Here is a 23,289-nt window from a genome sequence, read left to right on the forward strand (position 1 = left end):
TGTGAGGTAGGGTCGTACTCTACGGATGTTGTAGAACATGAACCTGCAGGACCGGGTCACTGCTTTGGTGTTTGCAGAGAATGACAGGGTGTTGTCCAGGGTCACACCAAGGTTCTTTGCACATTGGGAGGGGGGAGACTGTGGAGTGGTCAACCGTGATGGAGAGGAAGAGCAGTTCCGTCTTGTTGAGTTTGAGCTTGAGGTGGTGGACCGACATCCAAGTTGAGATATCTGCCAGGCACACAGAGATGTGTGTCGCCACCTTGGTGTCAGAAGGGGGGAAGGAGAAAAGTAGTTGAGTGTCATATGGCATAGCAATGATAGGAGAGACCATGTGAGGATATGACGGAGCCGAGCGACTTGGTGTATAAAGAGAAGAGGAGAGGGCTTAGAACCGAGCCCTGGGGGACACCAGTAGTGAGAGTACGTGGTGCAGACACAGATCCTCTCCACATCACCTGGTAGGAGCGGCTGCCAGGTAGAATGCAATCCAAGAGTGTGCATTGCCTGAAACGCCCAGTCCTGAGAGGGTGGAGAGGAGGATCTGATGGTTCACGGTGACAAAGGCAGCGGATAGATCTAGGAGGATGAGAACAGAGGAGAGACAGTCAGCTTTGGCAGTGCGGAGAGCCTTCGTGACACAGAGAAGAACAGTCTCATTTGAATGACACGTCTTGACACTGGCTGGGGTCAAGAAGATAATTCTGAGAGAGATAACGAGAAAGTTAATCAGAGACAGCACGATCAAGTGTTTTGGAAAGAAAATAAAGAAGGAATACAGGTCTATAGTTTTTGATGTCAGATGAGTCGAGTGTTGGTTTCATGAGGAGGGGAACAACTTGAGCCATTTTGAAGTCAGAGGGAACAAATCTAAGAAGATCTTCAGAGATGGTCTGGAGAAGGGAGGAAGGGATGGGGTTGAGCGGGCAGGTTGTCGGGCGGCCAGACCTCACTACTCGTAGGATTTAATCTGGAGAAAGAGGTCAAGGCGTAGGTTAGTTCTGTGTGAGTGAGACCAGTGGACTCAATAGGCTGAGTGAATGAGTAGTCGATGTCGTCAACCTTTTTTTCAAAGTGGATGACAAAGTTGTCCGCAGAGAGGGGGTGGGGGGTGTAGGATTAAGGGGAAGGTGGAAGAGTTTCCTAGGGTTATAGGAAGAAGCTAAAGGCAGAGATTTAGAGTGGTAGAAAGTGGCTTTAGCAGCAGATACAGATGAAGAGAAGGTAGAGAGGAGGAGGTGAAAGGATGATAGGTCCTCCGAAGTTTAGTTTTCCTCCATTTTTGCTTAGCTGCCCGCAGCCCTGTTCTGTAAGCTCGCAATGAGTCACTCAGCCGCGGAGTAGGAGGGGAGGGCCGAGCCGGCCAGGAGAAATGGGGACAGTGTGAGTCATAGGATGTGGAAAGGGAGGAGAGTTGGGTTGAAGAGGCAGAATCCGGAGACAGGAGGGAGAAGGATTTAGCAGAAGGGAGAGATGATAGGATAGAAGATGAGAGAGTAGTTGGAGAGAGAGTGAAAAATTGCATGACCACCTGGGTAGGGGCTGAGTGGTTAGGGTTGGAGGAAAGGGAGACAGAAAAGGAAAATCAGAGACCTGGAGGGGGGGGGGGGGGGTCGCAGTGAGATTAGTAGGCGAGCAGCCTCTAGTAAAGATGAGGTTAAGCGTATTGCTTGCCTGGTGATTTGGAGGGGATTGGGAAAGGATGAGGTCAAAAGAGGCAAGGAGGAGAAAGAGAGAGTTGGAAAGAAATGAATTGAAGGCAGATGTCGGGAGGTTGAAGTTGCCAAGTACGAAGAGCAGTGAGCCATCGTCAGGAAATGAGCTTATCAAGGTGTCAAGCTTATTGAGGAATTCTCCAAGGGCACCTGGTGGGTGATAGATTACAATAATGTTAAGCTTGAGTGGACAAGTGACAGTGACAGCATGGAATTCAAATGAGATGGACAGGTGAGAGAGTGAGAAAATAGAAAATCTCCACATGAGTAGACCTGTGCCACCACTGCGACAACCAGATGCTCTTGGACTATGAGAGAAAACATAGTCAGATGAAGAAAGAGCAGTTGAAGTAGCAGTGTTCTCTGGGGTAATCCATGTCTACGTCAGGGTCAAAAAGTCAAAGGACTGAAGTGCAGCATAGGCTGAAATGAATTCTGGTTCTTGACCGCAGACCGTTTTTTTTACCGATTAATTCTGCATCATTACAGGGTTAAAACAACAACCAGACCACAAAGTGGTTAAGGTTATGGCTATGGTTTGGGGAAGGCTTAAAACAAAATAATTAAAAACAATGCACTGTTTCCATTAAGTATCATCAAGTACTCTCCCTGCTTGCTAAAGAATTGTGAACAGCAGAGGGGCAGTGATATAAGCAGCATGCTCTGACTCTGAGCCTTGTGAGTTTGAGCCCAGTGCTATGCAATTTATTTATTTTTTGCCCCTAAACAACTTCCAACTATAACGAAAGCTGTTTCAACAGCAATGCTTTGGGTGTATTTCATGCATTAGCCAAGGAGCCTATCCAAAAAAAGATTTCTAAAATAATTGTCTACTCATGAGGCTTTTGCATTATTCACAACTCACATAGGCCTACCTGCAGTGCAAACTCCTTTCGGCTTGTATCCGCCCCCATTTCCAAAACGCGCCTCTTGTCTGGTTACCAAAGACTCACTCCACCAAACATATTCAAATGATTCAGTCCTATAACGTGCTTATTGAGAACGTGCCTCACACATACAATACAATTTATGGTAGTCTAGTATTACTTTTTTTGGAGGAGAAGTGCGACGCTTAAATACAAATCAAATCAAATGTATTTGTCACATACACATGGTTAGCAGATGTTAATGCGAGTGTAGCGAAATGCTTGTGCTTCTAGTTCCGACAATGCAGTAATAACCAATGAGTAATCTAACCTAACAATTCCAAAACTACAACCTTATACACACAAGTGTAAAGGGATAAAGAATATGTACATAAAGATATATGAATGAGTGATGGTACAGAACGGCATAGGCAAGATGCAGTAGATGGTATCGAGTACAGTATATACATATCAGATGAGTAATGTAGGGTATGTAAACATTATATTAAGTAGCATTGTTTAAAGTGTCTAGTGATATATTTTACATCAATTCCCATTATTAAAGAGGCTGGAGTTGAGTCAGTGTGTTGGCAGCAGCCACGCAATGTTAGTGGTGGCTGTTTAACAGTCTGATGGCCTTGAGATAGAAGCTGTTTTTCAGTCTCTCGGTCCCTGCTTTGATGCACCTGTACTGACCTCGCCTTCTGGATGATATCGGGGTGAACAGGCAGTGGCTCGGGTGGTTGTTGTCCTTGATGATCTTTATGGCCTTCCTGTGACATCGGGTGGTGTAGGTGTCCTGGAAGGCAGGTAGTTTGCCTCCGGTGATGCGTTGTGCAGACCTCACTACCCTCTGGAGAGCCTTACGGTTGTGGGCGGAGCAGTTGCCGTACCAGGCGGTGATACAGCCCGACAGGATGCTCTCGATTGTGCATCTGTAGAAGTTTGTGAGTGCTTTTGGTGACAAGCCAAATTTCTTCAGCCTCCTGAGGTTGAAGAGGCGCTGCTGCGCCTTCTTCACAATGCTGTCTGTGTGAGTGGACCAATTCAGTTTGTCTGTGATGTGTATGCCGAGGAACTTAAAACTTGCTACCCTCTCCACTACTGTTCCATCGATGTGGATAGGGGGGTGCTCCCTCTGCTGTTTCCTGAAGTTCACAATCATCTCCTTAGTTTTGTTGGCGTTGAGTGTGAGGTTATTTTCCTGACACCACACTCCGAGGGCCCTCACCTCCTCCCTGTAGGCCGTCTCGTCGTTGTTGGTAATCAAGCCTCCCACTGTAGTGTCGTCCGCAAACTTGATGATTGAGTTGGAGGCGTGCATGGCCACGCAGTCGTGGGAGAACAGGGAGTACAGGAGAGGGCTCAGAATGCACCCTTGTGGGGCCCCAGTGTTGAGGATCTGCGGGGTGGAGATGTTGTTACCTACCCTCACCACCTGGGGGCGGCCCGTCATGAAGTCAAGTACCCAGTTGCACAAGGCAGGGTCTAGACCCAGGGTCTAGAGCTTGATGACAAGTTTGGAGGGTACTATGGTGTTAAATGCTGAGCTGTAGTCGATGAACAGCATTCTCACATAGGTCTTCCTCTTGTCCAGATGGACACTGCAGTGTGCAGTGTGGTTGAGATTGCATCGTCTGTGGACCTATTTGGGTGGTAAGCAAATTGGAGTGGGTCTAGGGTGTCAGGTAGGGTGGAGGTGATATGGTCCTTGACTAGTCTCTCAAAGCACTTCATGATGATGGAAGTGAGTGCTATGGGGCAGTTGTTTATCTCAGTTACCTTAGCTTTCTTGGGAACAGGGACAATGGTGGCCCTCTTGAAGCATGTGGGAACAGCAGACTGGGATAAGGATTGATTGACTATGTCCGTAAACACACCAGCCAGCTAGTCTGCGCATGCTCTGAGGACGCGGCTGGGGATGCCGTTTGGGCCTGCAGTGAAGGAAAGTCTGCATGTTTTGGTTGCGGACCGTATCAGTGGCACTGTATTGTCCTCAAAGCGGACAAAACAGTTATTTAGTCTGCCTGGGAGCAAGACATCCTGGTCCGTGACGGGGCTGGTTTTCTTTCTGTAATCCGTGATTGACTGTAGACCCTGCCACATACCTCTTGTGTCTGAGCCGTTGAATTGCGACTCTACTTTGTCTCTATACTGACGCTTAACTTGTTTGATTGCCTTGCGGAGGGAATCGCTACACTGTTTGTATTCGGTCATGTTTCCGGTCACCTTGCCCTGGTTAAAAGCAGTGGTTCGCGCTTTCAGTTTCACGCGAATGCTGCCATCAATCCACGGTTTCTGGTTTGGGAATGTTTTAATCGTTGTTATGGGAACGACATCTTCAATGCACTTTCTAATGAACTCGCTCACCGAATCAACGTATTCGTCAATGTTGTTGTTGGACGCAGTGCGGAACATATCCCAGTCGACGTGATGGAAGCAGTCTTGGAGCGTGGAATCAGATTGGTCGGACCAGCGTTGAACAGACCTGAGCGCGGGAGCTTCTTGTTTTAGCTTCTGTCTGTAGGCAGGGAGCAACAAAATGGAGTCGTGGTCAGCTTTTCCGAAAGGAAAAGGAGGCCTGTACTCGTTGAAGCCAATTTGAACAATGTTGACTGTCAACACTGTTACTATAGCCTATCCTATTTAATAAACTGTAGTATCAATCCACAATGGACTACGATGAGACTATTCCGTGCCCCCAGCCGCATTGGCGTTGACGACAATGCGAAGACTGTCAATAACCTACAGAACTTGGCACAACGGCATGCAATATTAATCCATGAAACGCGTTGATTGGCCAGTGAATGGCTAAGCCCTCGTCACACCTCAAATGTATTAATTTGTCAAATCCCAGCCCTTTATTGCCACCGCCAGCTACTGCGCCTATAATTCTGGTTGTGAATATTTCTGACACACCCCTGAACCTATAATCCTACTGCCAGTGTTACTACCCACAATCTAGCACGGCATTCAATTCCACCCCAATCATAATGGTTTGTGTATGTCTGCGGGTGTTGCCCTCTGTCAAAGCAACTCTTCTTCAATGAACAAAGGCTCACTGACTAGCTTCTCTCAGGAGCTCCCATTTCAACCCACACAGAATGACAATTCTGACTGAGAAAGAGAGAGGAAATAGCATTATTTATTTGTTTTAATACTTTTTAAATACTTTTTAATGCGCTCGATTGAGCTTGCCTGGTGCAAAGAAACCAATGTAATAGTCCCAAACCTTACCAATATGGTACTACAGGCAGACTCGATCAAAAGCGCATAGCATTTAAAAAGACAAAACGAATACTATTTGAACACAGGTCTGGAAGAAACAGTTGAAATATCCTCTATTTTGCAGCTGGCATAAGGAGAAGTTCACCAGAGGAAGCTGGCTTGATGGGGAGATGTGCTCCTTTAGCAGGGTGCCAGAGCTGGGATAAGATTGTGCCCCCCGCCCTGGCCTGCCTCAGGCAGTTTAGATACAGCTGCTTGTGCTCTGCTCACTGACGCTTACTCCATCATCTTTATCAACACCAGATCAAGGCCAGGCAAGCCACTGGAGCTGCAGCTTTCCCCCTAGCTGCGGGTAAGGTACTGTAAGGACTCAAAGTAAAAGCCATGGTGGAATGTCATGGAGTCGATCTATACATTGGCAATTTATAAATATCTTACCTTAAGAACAACTTGAGAAGTGAAATGGTAGGCTGTACTACACATTGAGTCAAATTCGCCTAATACAGTGTTTCTCAAGTTGATACACGTCGTTGGCTTACTACGGGTATCAATCACAGTAATTAACATAGATTACAAAATGGATGTTTGGAGTTCATTTCCAAACGTGATTATAAAATGGAGGGAAATCACATACTCTGAAGTACTCCTATTTCTTTACTGCAAGTGTGTGCCAAAGACATTGGCTATCTCACTCTCCTCATTTCTTCATGATCATTACCAATCAGTCTGTGTCTTTTTCAACTCCTACTCCAATTACCATTAATGAACTATAGTCAAACCTCCAGAAGCCATTCACGTCATAGGAGACGGGCTATAACCAGATGACATCATCATCTGACAAGTACAGTGCCTTGCGAAAGTATTCGCCCCCCTTGAACTTTGCGACCTTTTGCCACATTTCAGGCTTCAAACATAAAGATATAAAACTGTATATTTTTTGTGAAGAATCAACAACAAGTGGGACACAATCATGAAGTGGAACGACATTTATTGGATATTTCAAACTTTTTTAACAAATCAAAAACTGAAAAGTTGGGCGTGCAAAATTATTCAGCCCCTTTACTTTCAGTGCAGCAAACTCTCTCCAGAAGTTCAGTGAGGATCTCTGAATGATCCAATGTTGACCTAAATGACTAATGATGATAAATACAATCCACCTGTGCGTAATCAAGTCTCCGTATAAATGCACCTGCACTGTGATAGTCTCAGAGGTCCGTTAAATGCGCAGAGAGCATCATGAAGAACAAGGAACACACCAGGCAGGTCCGAGATACTGTTGTGAAGAAGTTTAAAGCCGGATTTGGATACAAAAAGATTTCCCAAGCTTTAAACATCCCAAGGAGCACTGTGCAAGCGATAATATTGAAATGGAAGGAGTATCAGACCACTGCAAATCTACCAAGACCTGGCCATCCCTCTAAACGTTCAGCTCATACAAGGAGAAGACTGATCAGAGATGCAGCCAAGAGGCCCATGATCACTCTGGATGAACTGCAGAGATCTACAGCTGAGGTGGGAGACTCTGTCCATAGGACAACAATCAGTCGTATATTGCCCAAATCTGGCCTTTATGGAAGAGTGGAAAGAAGAAAGCCATTTCTTAAAGATATCCATAAAAAGTGTAGTTTAAAGTTTGCCACAAGCCACCTGGGAGACACACCAAACATGTGGAAGAAGGTGCTCTGGTCAGATGAAACCAAAATTGAACTTTTTGGCAACATTGCAAAACGTTATGTTTGGCGTAAAAGCAACACAGCTGAACACACCATCCCCACTGTCAAACATGGTGGTGGCAGCATCATGGTTTGGGCCTGCTTTTCTTCAGCAGGGACAGGGAAGATGGTTAAAATTGATGGGAAGATGGATGGAGCCAAATACAGGACCATTCTGGAAGAAAACCTGATGGAGTCTGCAAAAGACCTGAGACTGGGACGGAGATTTGTCTTCCAACAAGACAATGATCCAAAACATAAAGCAAAATCTACAATGGAATGGTTCAAAAATAAACATATCCAGGTGTTAGAATGGCCAAGTCAAAGTCCAGACCTGAATCCAATCGAGAATCTGTGGAAAGAACTGAAAACTGCTGTTCACAAATGCTCTCCATCCAAGCTCACTGAGCTCAAGCTGTTTTGCAAGGAGGAATGGGAAAAAATGTCAGTCTCTCGATGTGCAAAACTGATAGAGACATACCCCAAGCGACTTACAGCTGTAATCGCAGCAAAAGGTGGCGCTACAAAGTATTAACTTAAGGGGGCTGAATAATTTTGCACGCCCAATTTTTCCGTTTTTGATTTGTTAACATTAGGTCAACATTGGATCATTCAGAAATCCTCACTGAACCTCTGGAGAGAGTTTGCTGCACTGAAAGTAAAGGGGCTGAATAATTTTGCACGCCCAACTTTTCAGTTTTTGATTTGTTAAAAAAGTTTGAAATATCCAATAAATGTCGTTCCACTTCATGATTGTGTCCCACTTGTTGTTGATTCTTCACAAAAAAAATACAGTTTTATATCTTTATGTTTGAAGCCTGAAATGTGGCAAAAGGTCGCAAAGTTCAAGGGGGCCGAATACTTTCGCAAGGCACTGTAATTGATATGTAATTCTGTTTTTCTACACTGCAAGTAAGAAGCCGTTTGTGAAACACGGAATATAAGTTAGAAAGCGTAGTCCTTCAGGGCCGAATCGTAACTTGATTGTAACATTGCTGGACCTTACCTGATAGTGTGCTATAAATAAATCTGTAGCTTTCAAAGTCTCCTTTCGGCTCTTTCCATGACACATGCAGCTGGGTTGCGCTCAGGACCTTGAAACGAAGTCTTCGTGGAGTGGCAACTAGACAAAAAAAGACACAAAACACCATTTTTAACAATAATTGACTAACTCAAGAAACGTTTGTATATAATATTCAATAGTAATATTGAATGCATGGTTAATATGACACCAAGACAGTGGTTGGGGTTCAATCGAGTGTCAAAAACAATGTTCTTTGAAGAAACTGTCCGAATTCAGTAACTAGTAGAGTGCGACAGGTTTGGTGATTTATTTTTTGCCAATAAAAATGCATGAAACTTGAGATTCCCGAGTTAAAAGTGATTATGAAACAGTTAGCAGCTAGATTGAACTCCAGCCAGAGTTTGGCAAGGTAACAGGCACTCCCATCTGTGTTTCAAGTCCTAAAAGATTGTATCTTGGCCAAATAACAAAGATACAGATTCAAAGAGTACCACAGATGTCACAAAAAAGCAGTCACATTCTCTCACTTTGCCATTGATAGCTCTCGTGTCTCTTTTGGAGGGGGGGGGGGGGGGTCTTTTGTGCAGCACTTATCTCAGCATCAAAGAAGCATCCCTGATCTCATCATGATTGCATTTGGCCGGAGCAGTCGAATTGAGGGTGTATTACAAAGCGTGTGCTCTTTACTTTGAGGCCTTTTCAGAGGAGAATGTGACTTTTTTTCAATTGTAGCAGCGACAAAGGGAAAGGCACTGGAATAGCATCTATTCCTGTCTTCAAGAAGATATCTATCTGCAAGTAGAGCAATATACCACTTCACCACTTCCTCTTGGGTCAACATCCCACAGCTCCGCACAGTAGTTAATACTAGGCATGACCAAATCCCAGAGTAAAATAAAATACAAATAAACATTCCCATCTAATTTGGTAATAATGGAAAGTTCCGCAAACAGTCCCACAAACTTGTCTTGTTTGTGTCCTCATTAGGAGCAGGCAAGCTATCTGGTGCCAATGTATTCTTTAAATACCTTCACTATGACTGACATAAATGAGAGCGAAGCTCTACAGTTGAAACATACAGAATAATGATGTGTGTATGAGATTATATTTGGAGACATTGATGTAGGTATGGAAAGAATACATCCAAGCACATAGAATGGAGTAACTCATCGGAAGGTAAAGAGCCCGGAGATGGTACATGGTGCAAACAGGCGAATAATAATACTGTACTGAGCTCACCAACCTGAAAATGGGGGGTGGGTATTCAGCAGGGCTTAACTCTCTCTGAAAAAAAGATCTTCTCTGAAGAATGTCGTTTCCCCGAGTGAGAGAATTAGCATGTGTGTTGTTTGTGTTTTTTTTTTTTTTTTTTTAAACCTTCAGAGACTTTATGCATCACCATGTACAGTGAGCCAGGAAATTTCCAGAACAGACGTCTCAGACTAGTTGTACGCTCGGTAAACAACATCTCCGAGACAAAGGACTTGCCTGTGTGGAGATGGGCTTAAGTTCTCATATATTTTTCATAGCCATCTTGTGCAAGCAGCCAGCAGGCTGCAGAGGGTTTAAGAGGCCTCAAGTACCCATGGGGAGTTTGGAAGTCGGATACAGTACAGAAAGTGGAATGCATTTTAATTAATATGTAAGAATTAGTTATAAGAAGGGCCATTTTGGGTGAGATGCTGACACTGTAGGGATGGGCACGTGGCCACATGCCATTGGGTGACAGTGGCCTGTGTTCCCAGACATCCCTTGTCTATCGACCTCAAGGGCCGGATGCTTTCAGTTAAACCTCTTTAGTGCACTTTGAAGGAAACATCTATTGAAGCCCACTGACCGTACACTTTGAACTCTGACCTGTAAAAAGGACAGTTTGTTTACTTTAAACAAGAAGCCGGCCCTTTTGAGCAGAAGGCTTCTGCCAACACCCAATGGATACTGTCCAAGGTGTAATGCTACAATACAACACAAAGCGGCACTATGCTGTAGCCCAGGTTGGCACAGTACAGAGTGCACTCTTAGCACAGGAATGCTGTGGTTCGTTTCACTTGAGGACTGGGCAACGGTGTCAAGACAAGCCCAGGTAAACAAACTGCAGCTGTTTGAGGGTGCAGTTCTTGTTAGTCTTCACATCAACAAGGATAAGGCCAAAGTCAGATATTGTTTGCAACATTGTATATATGGGCAAAGACCATAAGGGTAGGTAGTTCATGTAAAAGCATAATCTTGAAACACCTTAGTTGACTGCAAATGGAAAGTTAATGATGTGATTTTACACACAAAAATGAACTTATATTACCAGAAAATAATGACTTTTCCCTTTGAAGTAAAATAATCACAAAGTGAAAGTGACACAAAGACAAATGCTTCGACAAAAGCGGCACATCAAATGGAATGTTAATGATGTGATTTTACACGCAAATATTTACTTATATTACCAGAAAATAGTGACTTTTCCCTTTTGAAGTAAAATAATCACAGTGACAGTGACACAGAGACAAACGCTTTGACAAAAGCAGCACATCAAAAAGACACACACGGGACGACAGAGGATAAGAAGCAGCCTATATGATCGTGTTTACCTTGACCCTGAGCTGGAGCTGGTGCAGGTGAGAGAGAGATAAGAGCCAGACAGAGTAGAGGATTCCATACCCACGTCTTCAGTCCTGTAGCCGGCATCCTTCACACTGGTATAGGAGAGGAGCTCAGAAAACCTGACGAGACATCAAATGGAATGACAATGCCTGATGCCATTGAAAATAAATAGATAAGCTCCATTATTAAAGGACGTCTAGAGGAACAGCTTGACTGGAAGTCGTGCAGTCTTCCAGTCATTGCGATAAACGCTAGTTAATGTTATCTATGCACTGTTGAATATGGTGTTTTACCGGAATTTCAACCCCAAAAAATCTATGTAATGACGTATTAACGTCAAAAACTGATTTGGATTTGTCGAAAGTAATCAACGTAATGGCATTTTGTCTTTCTTTCACCCAACTTTTAACCGTAATCCAATGACATGGTGATTTTTTTTTTTCTTACATTTTTTTATTTTTTATGTTGAATTCACGTTAGTTGAAAACTTAACCAAATATAAATCAAAACTAGACATTGAACTGAGGTATGTGCCCAGGTCATACCTGCTGAACGGGGCTTACTACAATCTATTTTATTGTGATTGTTCAGGTTCACCATCAGCAATAGTTCTGGTAATTTTGCTTTAAACAGTGTATATAGTCATTTTTAGATATACAGGGTAAAGTTGATGATTTCATTATGAGGACAGAAAGGAGCACTGCATGGCCAAAGCAAGAGGAAAAGAGAAGATCCCACCATAAAAACATCCAAATGGTCAAAATCATTCAATTTGGAGATGGGGGTGAAATCCGAAATTGTGCTATATATTCATTGGCTATGTCATAGCTCATTTGTAAACAATAAATATTGATATATTACTAGCTCAAACCCTTAATCTGGTGGGGGGCTAGGCTACATTGCCGCCCTAATCTGATAGTGGTAGTGGGATGATAGATACCTAGTCTCACTTATAGCTCAGCTCAGGTGCCTACATAGTACATACAGTACACCATAGATATACATAATTTACACACACACCACACACACACACACACACACACACAGAGTAAAGTCAGCTCAGATCGATCCAGCTCTGAGAGGCCCAGCTCATGAGCTCCATCAACAGCAGATTTTAGTTTATAATGGAAAATGAATGTCTTTATGCAACAAATGTTAGTGCATCGAATCGTATCACATCGAACTGAATCGCATCGATTTGTTCTCTAATCAAACTGAATTGCATGAATCGTTTCAAACTAAAACGTGTCGTTCCTGTATCATATCGGAGCCCATGTATCTAGATAAGTATCGAATTATCTTGAAAGGGAAATATGCACATCCCTAGAAGTTATAGAGCAATTTTACGAATATCATTGATAAACTTCAACTGTAGGTTGATAAAACAGTAGAGTCCCATTTACATTTCAAATAGTTTTGGAAATAAACTCAACAAAGCATCTCAACTTTGGCATAACCACAATGACACCCATAAATCATTCATAATGATATTTGAAACGTGGCATGCTCCTGCAGAGTACTGTGGCAGTAGTATCTTCTCAAACAAATGGAGGATGTAAAAAATAGATGAGCATGATGTCACACCTTTCTCTCAAACTCATGCAAACACTTCAATAAGAATACTTCGTCATTAGGCTAGCTGGTATTTCAAAGCAGCACTTCAATTCGCCGTGCCTAATCTTTCTCCTCATCTACTCAATGTACCTAAATAGCCTTCTAATCTTGCCATTACGACAAATTGCAGGTGTACAAGTAGGCTAACCTACAGGTAAACCACAGTAGTAGTCCACAGTCCTCGGTGATGGTTCGTGTAGGCCTATAGATTTTGGGAAAAATGGAAAACGACTGTACATTATATTTTAATAATAAATGTGATAAACAAACAGTATCGACGAAGTACAAAAACAGATATAATAAATTGACTAAACCAAATGTGCATATATTGCCAAACGCGCCCCCACGACCACCACTGACAGGTGAGGTTCCGTGTTCCCGACCACTTATACTTTAAACGTGTTGTTATTAAAAACGGACTTTATCCCAAACTAAAGAAAATATCTCATACCTTTTCAAAACATATGTTTACAGGTAATATTGCTCCCAAAGGACCCTTCCTGTGTGTCTTGCTTCGCGGGCTGTTGGCAAACTATCTTCAGCTCCTTCAGTTTCAGACTTGCTATGGTGGGTGTATCCCGTGCTGGTATTCATTCACCCATCCCTTGAGCGATTCATTCCTTCACCTCGTTTAATCTTGACTGAGGCAGAAAAATGTGTTTCGGCGGCAGCCAATATAAAAGAGGTGATAAGCTATGAAATGTGAATTCTGTTCTGACCGCCCCCAGGGTAGACTACATGCTCCTCGTCCGTGAGCTTTTTTTCAGGTATGTCTTTTTTCCCCTAGCGCTTTCTGGTCCGCACGAGCGCTACCTGCGTGCAAATGTTCATTCCTCCTTTCAGGGGAGAATTTACTGATGTGGCTGAAATATTTGAGATAGCTTAATCAGCCAGCCATTTGGTAACTTGGCATATATTATTATTATTATTTCATGTTATTATTATTATTATTATATTACGCACACACAGACATAGATGAGTGTTGTTATGTAGGCCTATAACAACAACATTTAACTGTCAACCTTGGTTCATGATTATCTTAGTATTCTCAAGACCTGAAAATGCAACAATTTCAGGTTTAAAGGTTTTAATTGATAATACATCCTCATCTCTGCTCTGTTATTTGTTTGCATTCCATCTATCTGGCCATCACCATCATCAGGGTGCAGCAAGTTGTTCTTGTCTCAACATGCAATGGGACATGTATGAAAGTGTTGTATCAATACAGTACCAGCCAAAAGTTTGGACACACCTACTCATTCAAAGGGTTTTTCTTTATTTTTACTATTTTCTACATTGTAGAATAATAGTGAAGCCATCAAAAACTACGAAATAACATATCATGTAGTAACCAAAAAAGTGTTAAACAAATCAAAATATATGTTATATTTGAGATTCTTCAAAGTAGCCACCCTTTGCCTTGATGACAGCTTTGCACACTCTTGGCATTCTCTCAACCAATTGGGTTGAGGTCAGGTGACTGTGGAGGCCAGGTCATCTGATGCAGCACTCCATCATTCTCCCTCTTTGTCAAATAGCCCTTACACAGCCTGGAGGTGTGTTGGGTCATTGTCCTGTCGAAAAACAAATGATAGTCCAACTAAGCACAAACCAGATGTGATGGCGTATCGCTGAGGAATGCTGTGCAGAAAAAGCACCCCCACACCATCACACCTCCTCCTCCATGCTTCACGGTGGGAACCACACATGCGGAGATCATCCGTTCACCTACTCTGCATCTCACAACGACACGGCGGTTGGAACCAAAAATTAATAATTTGTACTCATCAGACCAAAGGACAGATTTCCACCGGTCTAATGTCTATTGCTCCTTTTTCTTGGCTCAAGGAAGTATCTTCTTATTATTGGTGTCCTTTAGTAGTGGTTTCTTTGCAGCAATTTGACCATGAAGGCCTGATTCACATAGTCTCCTCTGAACAGTTGAGATGTGTCTGTTACTTGAACTCTGTGAAGCATTTATTTGGACTGCAATCTGAGGTGCAGATAATTCAAATAAACTTATCCTCTGCAGCAGAGGTAACTCTGCGTCTTCCTTTCCTGTGCCGGTCCTCATGAGAGACAGTTTCATCGTAGCGCTTGATGGTTTTTGCGACTGCACTTGAAGAAACTGTCAAAGTTCTTGAAATTTTGACTGACCTTTATGTCTTTAAGAAATGATGGACTGTCGTTTCTCTTTGCTTATTTGAGCTGTTCTTGCCGTAATAATGGAATTTGTATTTTACCAAATAGGGCTATCTTCTGTATACCCACCTTGTTACAACACAACTGATTGGCTCAAAAGCATTAAGGAAAGAAATTCTACAAATTAACTTTTAACAAGGCACACCTGTTAATTGAAATGCATTCCAGGTGACTACCTCATGAAGCTGCTTGAGAGAATGCAGAGACTGTGCAAAGCTGTCATCAAGGTAAAGGGTGGCTACTTTGAAGAATCTCAAACTTAAAATATATCCTGATTTGTTACTACATGATTCCATATGTGTTATTTCACAGTTTTGATGTCTTCACTATTATTCTACAATGTAGAAAATAGTAAAAATAAAGAAAAACCTTTGAATGAGTAGGTCTGTCCAAACTTTTGTATGTACCATCAGTCTGTAATGTATTTGATTGGTTGGGTAAGAAATAAAATAATTTCTGGAAAGTGACTTTGTTAAAATGAACTAACTACCTATCTTGACCACATTAAATGTGTTAATGCCTTTCATGATAAGCCCCTATCTGTGTCAAGTTAAGCGGTCAGTGCAATCCTGTATCTTTTGGACGTCCCTACCCTAAACCCTAACCTTAACCATAACCCTTACCGAGCCCTAACCTCAACCCTCACCGTAACCATTTAAAATGTCAACTTCAATGGGGTAGTGACGTCCCAAGGATCCCGGATAGCACAGACCCAAGTTAAGATACAGAAAGTACCACTCACATTGATCATGTTGCAGCAACCTTAATGCAACCTAGCATCTACTTCAAGAGGCCTGTCAGGTTACCCCCGAATTTGCCACTTTGGTGTTATGAGTGGAATGGCACTCCGGTGCAGCCTACATTTTCTTTGAATGAAGTTTAATGTTTCACTCAATAAATATAGTATTTTTTATTGAAATGGTTCCAAACACACAGACTCTACTCTTGCTGTTGAAAAAGATAGTAGTTTTGACTTATCTGAGTAACTTCTAGATACTGTAGCTGTTTTTATTAGACCATCTCACAGCAAACTAGTGCCCACTCATCGATGGGCAGTTAACACATCATTGACTAAAGGCAGACTGTGACTGAATACAGTATGTTAGCATGGTTAGCCCCATGAAGTTATAGGGTCTACAAGAGCCCCTTGGGCTACACACCTTTCCCAGTTGACCCAATGTCGAATGTGTTTCTACAAGCACAGAGGGGTAGTTAGGTACGCTGAGTTTTATGCATCGCTATGACAGCAAGGTCATGCTCATGACAGAAGTGATAAAGAATCATATTTTTTAAAATCAATTACCTGTGGAATTCCTCTTCAACTCTTTTTATTGGAGGCCCCTTATATGGGGTTAACATTCCTGCAGTTATAGAATTCACAGTTGTTACTGTAGTTACAGTAGGATATGGTTACACTATATCACTTCCTCTTTTTGCTTTTGAATATCTTTGTGCGTTCATAATGCTGAGCTCATCACTAGATGGAGTTTGAAGTAGCTCACAATGTCTGCTCTCAATGACACAAGCCCTGACCCATCTTAAGAGCATTCCATGCTACTGCACTTAAACCCTTGGCCCCTGAACTCTGATGAGGGCAGCAGAGGGGTTATCTTAACATAAGTTTCCTACACTAACAGGCACGAATCTGGATATTTTAGTCATCTGTAGTGATAGCGACCCTACTAATATTGCAGGAAAAATATAATGCAGCTTGTGGTTTGTTATTGTAATATTGTGGCAAAAGTGACATCAAACAAACATGACAAACAAAACAACTTCTCAAAGTACTGGAAAGGTAATTACAGTAAAAAGCCTGTAAAAGAGATTTGGATATTCAGTCAATGAGATCCAAATGGGAAATATCAGTTGTATATATGGTACATACTGCCACCTGGTGGTCAGAGCCATATAGTCTGCTTCCGTGATTGAATGTTGTTATAGTTCACATGTCATCTACAGATTTTATTGCACAATGCACACTCCTTGACCAGATATTATAACCACTTAATCTAGGAATGCCAATATGATCCTGTTGATCTTGATCTTCAAGTTTATTTGAACTTTTATTGCAGTTTAAAGTTCCCGTCAGTGTTCAATAAATGCTCTTACTTTATTGCTATTCGATTGAAGCGGTTACATTTCTATCCATAATATTGATTTTCTGGTGATGTTGCTAAAATAATTTGCTTCCGTTGACGTGAGCCCTGATTTTTAACAATAATAAGATTGATTATTTGCAAGTGATGAATCATGTTATTGCTTTAATATCATAAACATTGATTCAAATACACATTTGCTAACATTTTCCATTAAATGACTTTATTTTTATTAATTCATTGGCTAATTGAAATATTTTCACACTGATCAGACGCTAACACAAATTCAGATACTCTTTGCTGGCCTGGTCTGCACTAATACCCTTTAAAGATCAGTTGACCATAACAAATGTATAGGGTCGGGCTATATGGCTATATGAAAGTACAACTCCTTTAGTGCTTTGGGTCCTTTATACCTTGTGTTAGACTATGTGATCATGCATTACCCTTGACATATTTGACAAAATGCACAATATCACTGCTATAACCTATCTATGTGCATTAACATAACACACGGATTTGTTGTTTCAAAATAAATTTTAAAAAAGGATTCACATGTTGATAGGCTACTACTGTTTGATTATTTGAACTTTTATCAGTATTGTGGGTTTCCAAAAAATATTGCAGTGGAATCAGAAACCAAGATGACATCCAAGCCTTTTTATGCTGCCAGAAAGTATGTGATCTGCAGTTTGACAGTATTGTGCTATTTTCAGTCCAATATGAATACAAGGTTTAAGTTACTCCCGCTACCAAACTTTAGCATTCAATGCCAAACATATTCCAAGCAAAATGCAAAGCTAAATCATCGAAATAAATTCTACTGCTCTCAAAAACACCTCTGCCAAGTCACAAAGTGCAGTGTTGTTGACAATATGTGCCACCTCACTTAATCAACAACACCCTAAGTACTTGTCTTTCTAGGAAGGAACCCTCCATTGGAGCAAACGAGGGAGTGGGTGGAAAAGCAAACAGCAGGCGCACAGGTCAAAAGTCTAAACTGCTGTGGGAGAGCAAAAAAACCACAAGCTGTATCCATGTTAACCACGGAACACTGGCCAGAGTCTCAGACTGATGATGTAAGCACACACGGCTTCACAGTGGGGCTCGTCAGGTTTCTGTTGCTTTTACCCCGCGTCTCAAGTCCATCATGTAGCTAAGTCCATTTGGCTCCATATCAAGGTCGTAAGGTATCTATGGATTTATTTTGGCCAATACAGTCCACATTCTTACTCTTAAGCTTTCGACCACCAAGAGCCAATGGGTTACTGAGGCCTTAAGTTGACTGTAACCGAATACAATACAACCTCATCCTCAGCAATCAGACTCCTCCATAACCTCCATGACCACGGTCCGCGATCCAGTGAGGATGAGGTTGCTGACTGTCTTGTAGTCCAGAGACAGGACGTCCAGACCATTGACAGAGACCACAAACTGGCGCACCTGGAAAACGGACTTTGGTGAAATACTGTACGTAATTATTGTCTCCCAGTATAACAAATATATTGATTTGACAAAGCTATCAACCTGTAAGCCCTGGAGATGCTCTTTGCACTAAATGTCCCACAATGCCATGGTACTCACTTTCACTCCTACTGCTGCTGCAGGGCCACTGGGGTCCACTGCCTGGATATGACATGGTCTACTCCCCCTGACCACGAAGCCCCAGCCCACCGCATCACCCACAATCTGGAGATAGATTGATCTCATGACTTACAAAGGAATAGAATCGTGAAAAAATGTTATGGATATCATTGATATTTGGTTGTGTTTCATTGTTTTTGCATGAATAAGAGGGAACACTGTGGTAACGTACTGTAAACGTCCTCTTTATGTATGAACCTCCTGGTCTCCGAAGCTCCTCTGGACTTACATGTCTCTTTAGCACTGCCAATGGAACAAAGACGCTGTTAGCAGATTCTCAGTGTCATCACAAACAGTGGTGTTTAAATTGAATCTGTACAGCAGAGAGGACGTGATACAGCTTTAGGTGAAGACCAGAGAGATTCTAACCTGATTTGGGGTTTGACAGCACAGGTGAAGTAGGGCTAAGCATGGGACCTCTGTTACAATACCCGCTGTTGCCACTACTAAAACTGTTATCTTGCCCCCCGGGCACCATCTTTCTTTCCTTAGATGGAGTGACTGAGAGAAAGAGAAGAAGAACATACAGAGATGTCGCACAGAGAGCATAGACATGTTTTATGATTGAGAGTGATTGACAAAGTGTACTGAGAGGAAAAAGCACAAATAACAAAAGGAGGCCACCATGTTATTCCTTCTGAAATGTCACACACACAGTCACACACTCCAGTTTCAGAACTGTTAGCTGTGCTGTAGTTCCCAGTAGAACACATCAAACACACACCACATACCCCACTGCCTCCCATTTCATATCTGAGTGTTATGAAAGAACAAAGTGTCTGCTGCTAATCAAATATAGCCACATAATGTGTTGTATGAACACTCCCTGAGTTGATTGATATCACGGTAACACTTCCTGACAAGCTTATATTTATACCAGCCTATCGTGGAAGCTATGGTTACTGTACTTAGTTACATAACAATCACCAGCATACTATTATGATGACAATATAGAATAAAGGTCAAATTCACCCCCAGTCAAACTCAATGTAATAATCCTTTCACCTGTGCTGGGTATCTCTTCTAATTTGTAGTTGCATATAATTGGACTAATCTAATAATTTTTCATCAATAAAATGGTTCTCAGTCTCACAAAAAAAAGGAATAAACATGATAATTTAAAAATACTTAAGAGCACAAGTAGGAGTAAAAAGAGATCCTCAGCCACTTGTGATACCATTGTATTCGTAGCACTCATATAGGTGAACTCAACACCAATGCTTATGATTTAACAAGAGACACAATATTACATTAGCCATAGCAAGTAAACCCAAAAAAGTTCAGTAAACCTACAATCTCCACCTTTCACGTATTTGCCTCGCGCGATAAAAGTTGCCCTTACCAGCTGTCCGAGGTCCCATTGTACAATTCACTTCAAAGGTTTACCAGCCAAAGTGCCAAGTAACTTGGGAAGGTTGCTGTCCACAATCTCTGATGATGTAGTCAGCTGTGGTGCTCCGGTATAAATGTTAACTGTTAACCCCCAGAGAGAGTAAACAGTCTAGGCTGGCCGGGAGGGAGTGGGAGGGGTTGAGGGATGACTTGTTGCCAGGCTATCCCAGGGTAGGCAATAAGAGCTGAGAAAGGCATTTTGGGATCACTAATGCTCTTAATGGAGGTAGGGAAATAAACAGTGGAGTTTTCCACTGGTCACTGTGGTCAGGCAAGGTGGAGTGGAAGGACAGGACATTCTCTATTACACACACACGCACACAAACTGTAACGATTTTTGGTGGAAGGAGAGGAGGACCAAAGTGCAGCGTGGTACACATCCATACTACCTTTTAATCAAGAATGAACACACGAACAAAAACCATACACGACCAGTTCTGACAGGTGCAACAAACACTAACCAGAAAATAAATAGCCCCAAATCATAGTGGGAAAACAGGCTACCTAAGTATGGTTCTCAATCAGAGACAACGATCGACAGCTGCCTCTGATTGGGAACCATACCAGGCCAAACACAGAAATACAAAACCTAGAACAAAAACATAGAATGCCCACCCCAACTCACGCCCTGACCAAACTAAAACAGAGACATAAAAAAGGAACTAAGGTCAGGACGTGACACAAACACACACGCACACACACATTCTCTGTCATGGTACATGGATGAGAGACATGGTCAGTGGGAAGGTTCAACAACATCCATATCAACAATGACTATATCGACAAACAAACTGATGATAATGGCCTAATGATAATGGCCTTCTGTGAGATAAATCAAGAACATTCCTAGCTGTTGACAGCATCAGGTATTTGCCTCTACAAATATAATATTCAATGTATTTACCCAATTACAGTTGAAGTCAGAAGTTTACATACACTTAGGTTGGAGTCATTAAAACTTGTTTTTCAATCACTCCACAAATTTCTTGTTAACGAACTATAGTGTTGGTAAGTTGGTTAGGACATCTACTTTGTGCATGACACAAGTAATTTTTACAACAATTGTTTACAGACAGATTATTTCACTTATAATTTACTGTATCACAATTCCAGTGGGTCAGATGTTTACATACACTAAGTTGTACCTCTAAACAGATTGGAAAATTCCAGAAAATTATGTAATGGCTTTAGAAGCTTCTGATAGGCTAACTGACATCATTTGAGTCGATTGGAGGTGTGGAGATTCGCTCTGTCTCCTAGAGATGAACGTACTTTGGTGCTAAAAGTGCAAATCAATCCCAGAACAACAGTAAGGGAACTTGTGAAGATGCTGGAGGAAACAGGTACAAAAGTATCTATATCCACAGTAAAACGAGTTCTATATCGACATAACCTGAAAGGCCGCTCAGCAAGGAAGAAGCCACTGCTCCAAAACCACCATAAAAAAGCCAGAATACAGTTTGCAACTGCACATGGGGACAAAGATTACTTTTTGGAGCAATGTCCTCTGGTCTGATGAAACAAAAATAGAACTCTTTGGCCATAATGACCATCATTATGTTTGGAGGAAAAAGGGGGAGGCTTGCAAGCCGCAGAACACCATCCCAACTGTGAAGCACGGGGGTGGCAGCATCATGTTGTCGGGGTGCTTTGGTGCAGGAGAGACTGGTGCACTTCACAAAATAGATGGCATCATGAGGCAGGAAAATTATGTGGATATATTGAAGCAACATCTCAAGACATCAGTTTGACCCATTTGCGACCAAGTTAAAGCTTGGTCGCAAATGGGTCTTACAAATGGACAATGACTCCAAGCATACTTCCAAAGTTGTGGCAAAATGGCTTAAGGACAACAAAGTCAAGGTATTGGAGTGGCCATCACAAAGCCCTGACCTCAATCCTATAGAACATTTGTGGGCAGAACTGAAAAGGCATGTGCGAGCGAGGAGGCCTACCAACCTGACTCAGTTACAACAGCTCTGTCAGGAGGAATGGACCAAAATTCACCCAACTTATTGTGGGAAGCTTGTGGACGGCTACCTGAACCGTTTGACCCAAGTTAATAAACAATTTCAAGGCAATGCTACCAAATACTAATTGAGTGTATGTAAACTTCTGACCCACTGGAAATGTGTTGAAAGAAAGAAATAAAATAAAGTGTATTGTATCATTTCAATGACAAACCACGATGATCATCAAACCAAGATATCCATTGACCACACACCAACACTGAGTGCATCATGATCAGTAGTATAACATGATGACCTCTATTCTGTGGCTCCTTTGCCTGGTTGCCCAGCCAGAGAGCAATATCCAATAGCGATATCTCTCTCCGCTCACATTGCTAAAAGGTAGAGACATAATTCATCATGTATAGAGGTGAGTCGTGATCAATAGGCTTATAAAGTCTGATATGGATGTCACACTGTCTGAGGTGTTTAGAGAACATATAGCTCAATAACTTTACATAGGCCTTTTCTTACATGCAGATGTAGGATGATCACTCTTTTGTTGCTGAGAATCATCCAGGAAATGCAAACTCGTTGTGTATTCAAGGTTTAAAAAAGCTTCTAAAGTTTGTCCTTTTAACTTTAAAATGTCAAACTTGATTTGCCTTAAAGAAAAATGCACCAGCCCCTATAAGAAAATGTCCATCGTTATAATCCACATAATAATTCACATTTTCTGTTGCTGCAGGATTATTTTCCTGCTGTAGCAAATGGGCTCAAATTCAGATCCTACGTCTGTAGACTTAGAGCTCCATTCAATAAATCCCAAATGTAGCGCTAAGCTCTTTCCCCGTATGTCCCCAAATAAAACAACAGAATGTTCCTGGATATTATATTACTATTAGTAACAGTTAGGCTCTGCACAAAGGTAGATGCCTCCGGATTTCCGAAAACGTAGTGTGTGTGTGTAACTGTGCACACACTCTGCTTAAGTGATAATGCCCTAGAAGACGGTGTTTGGAGGGTATATATATATATCCTCCAAACACTGGCTTCAAGGGGATTATCACTTTTATTTTGATGAATTTATTCATAATATTTCATCCTTCCACAAGATATAGTCCTGACACAAGTCTTGGGTTGCTTCCCAAGCCGGTCGGTCGTTCATTCTATCGATTCAGTTGATTCTATCTTTCTGTTCTGTATCTATGGACGCGACACAGTTGTTAATTCTAAATGTTCCATTGCCATA

General features: G+C 42.0%; 1 protein-coding gene across 1 annotated transcript in view; it reads right to left on the reverse strand.

Annotated features, from left to right (window-relative positions):
- LOC139373473 (collagen alpha-1(XIV) chain-like) overlaps positions 1-13,555 on the reverse strand; it is an 88,077-nt gene extending 74,522 nt beyond the window's left edge. Inside the window, exons 1-3 of the mRNA XM_071114029.1 lie at positions 13,206-13,555; positions 11,128-11,259; positions 8,528-8,644 (exon numbers count right to left, since the gene is read on the reverse strand). Of these exons, the coding sequence (XP_070970130.1) occupies positions 8,528-8,644; positions 11,128-11,224 (214 nt within the window). The 5' untranslated portion in view covers positions 11,225-11,259; positions 13,206-13,555. The remainder of the gene's footprint in view (positions 1-8,527; positions 8,645-11,127; positions 11,260-13,205) is intronic.
- Positions 13,556-23,289: the final 9,734 nt, after the last annotated feature.

This window comes from Oncorhynchus clarkii, chromosome 18 (genome assembly GCF_045791955.1).
Source record: "Oncorhynchus clarkii lewisi isolate Uvic-CL-2024 chromosome 18, UVic_Ocla_1.0, whole genome shotgun sequence".
Taxonomy (NCBI): domain Eukaryota; kingdom Metazoa; phylum Chordata; class Actinopteri; order Salmoniformes; family Salmonidae; genus Oncorhynchus; species Oncorhynchus clarkii.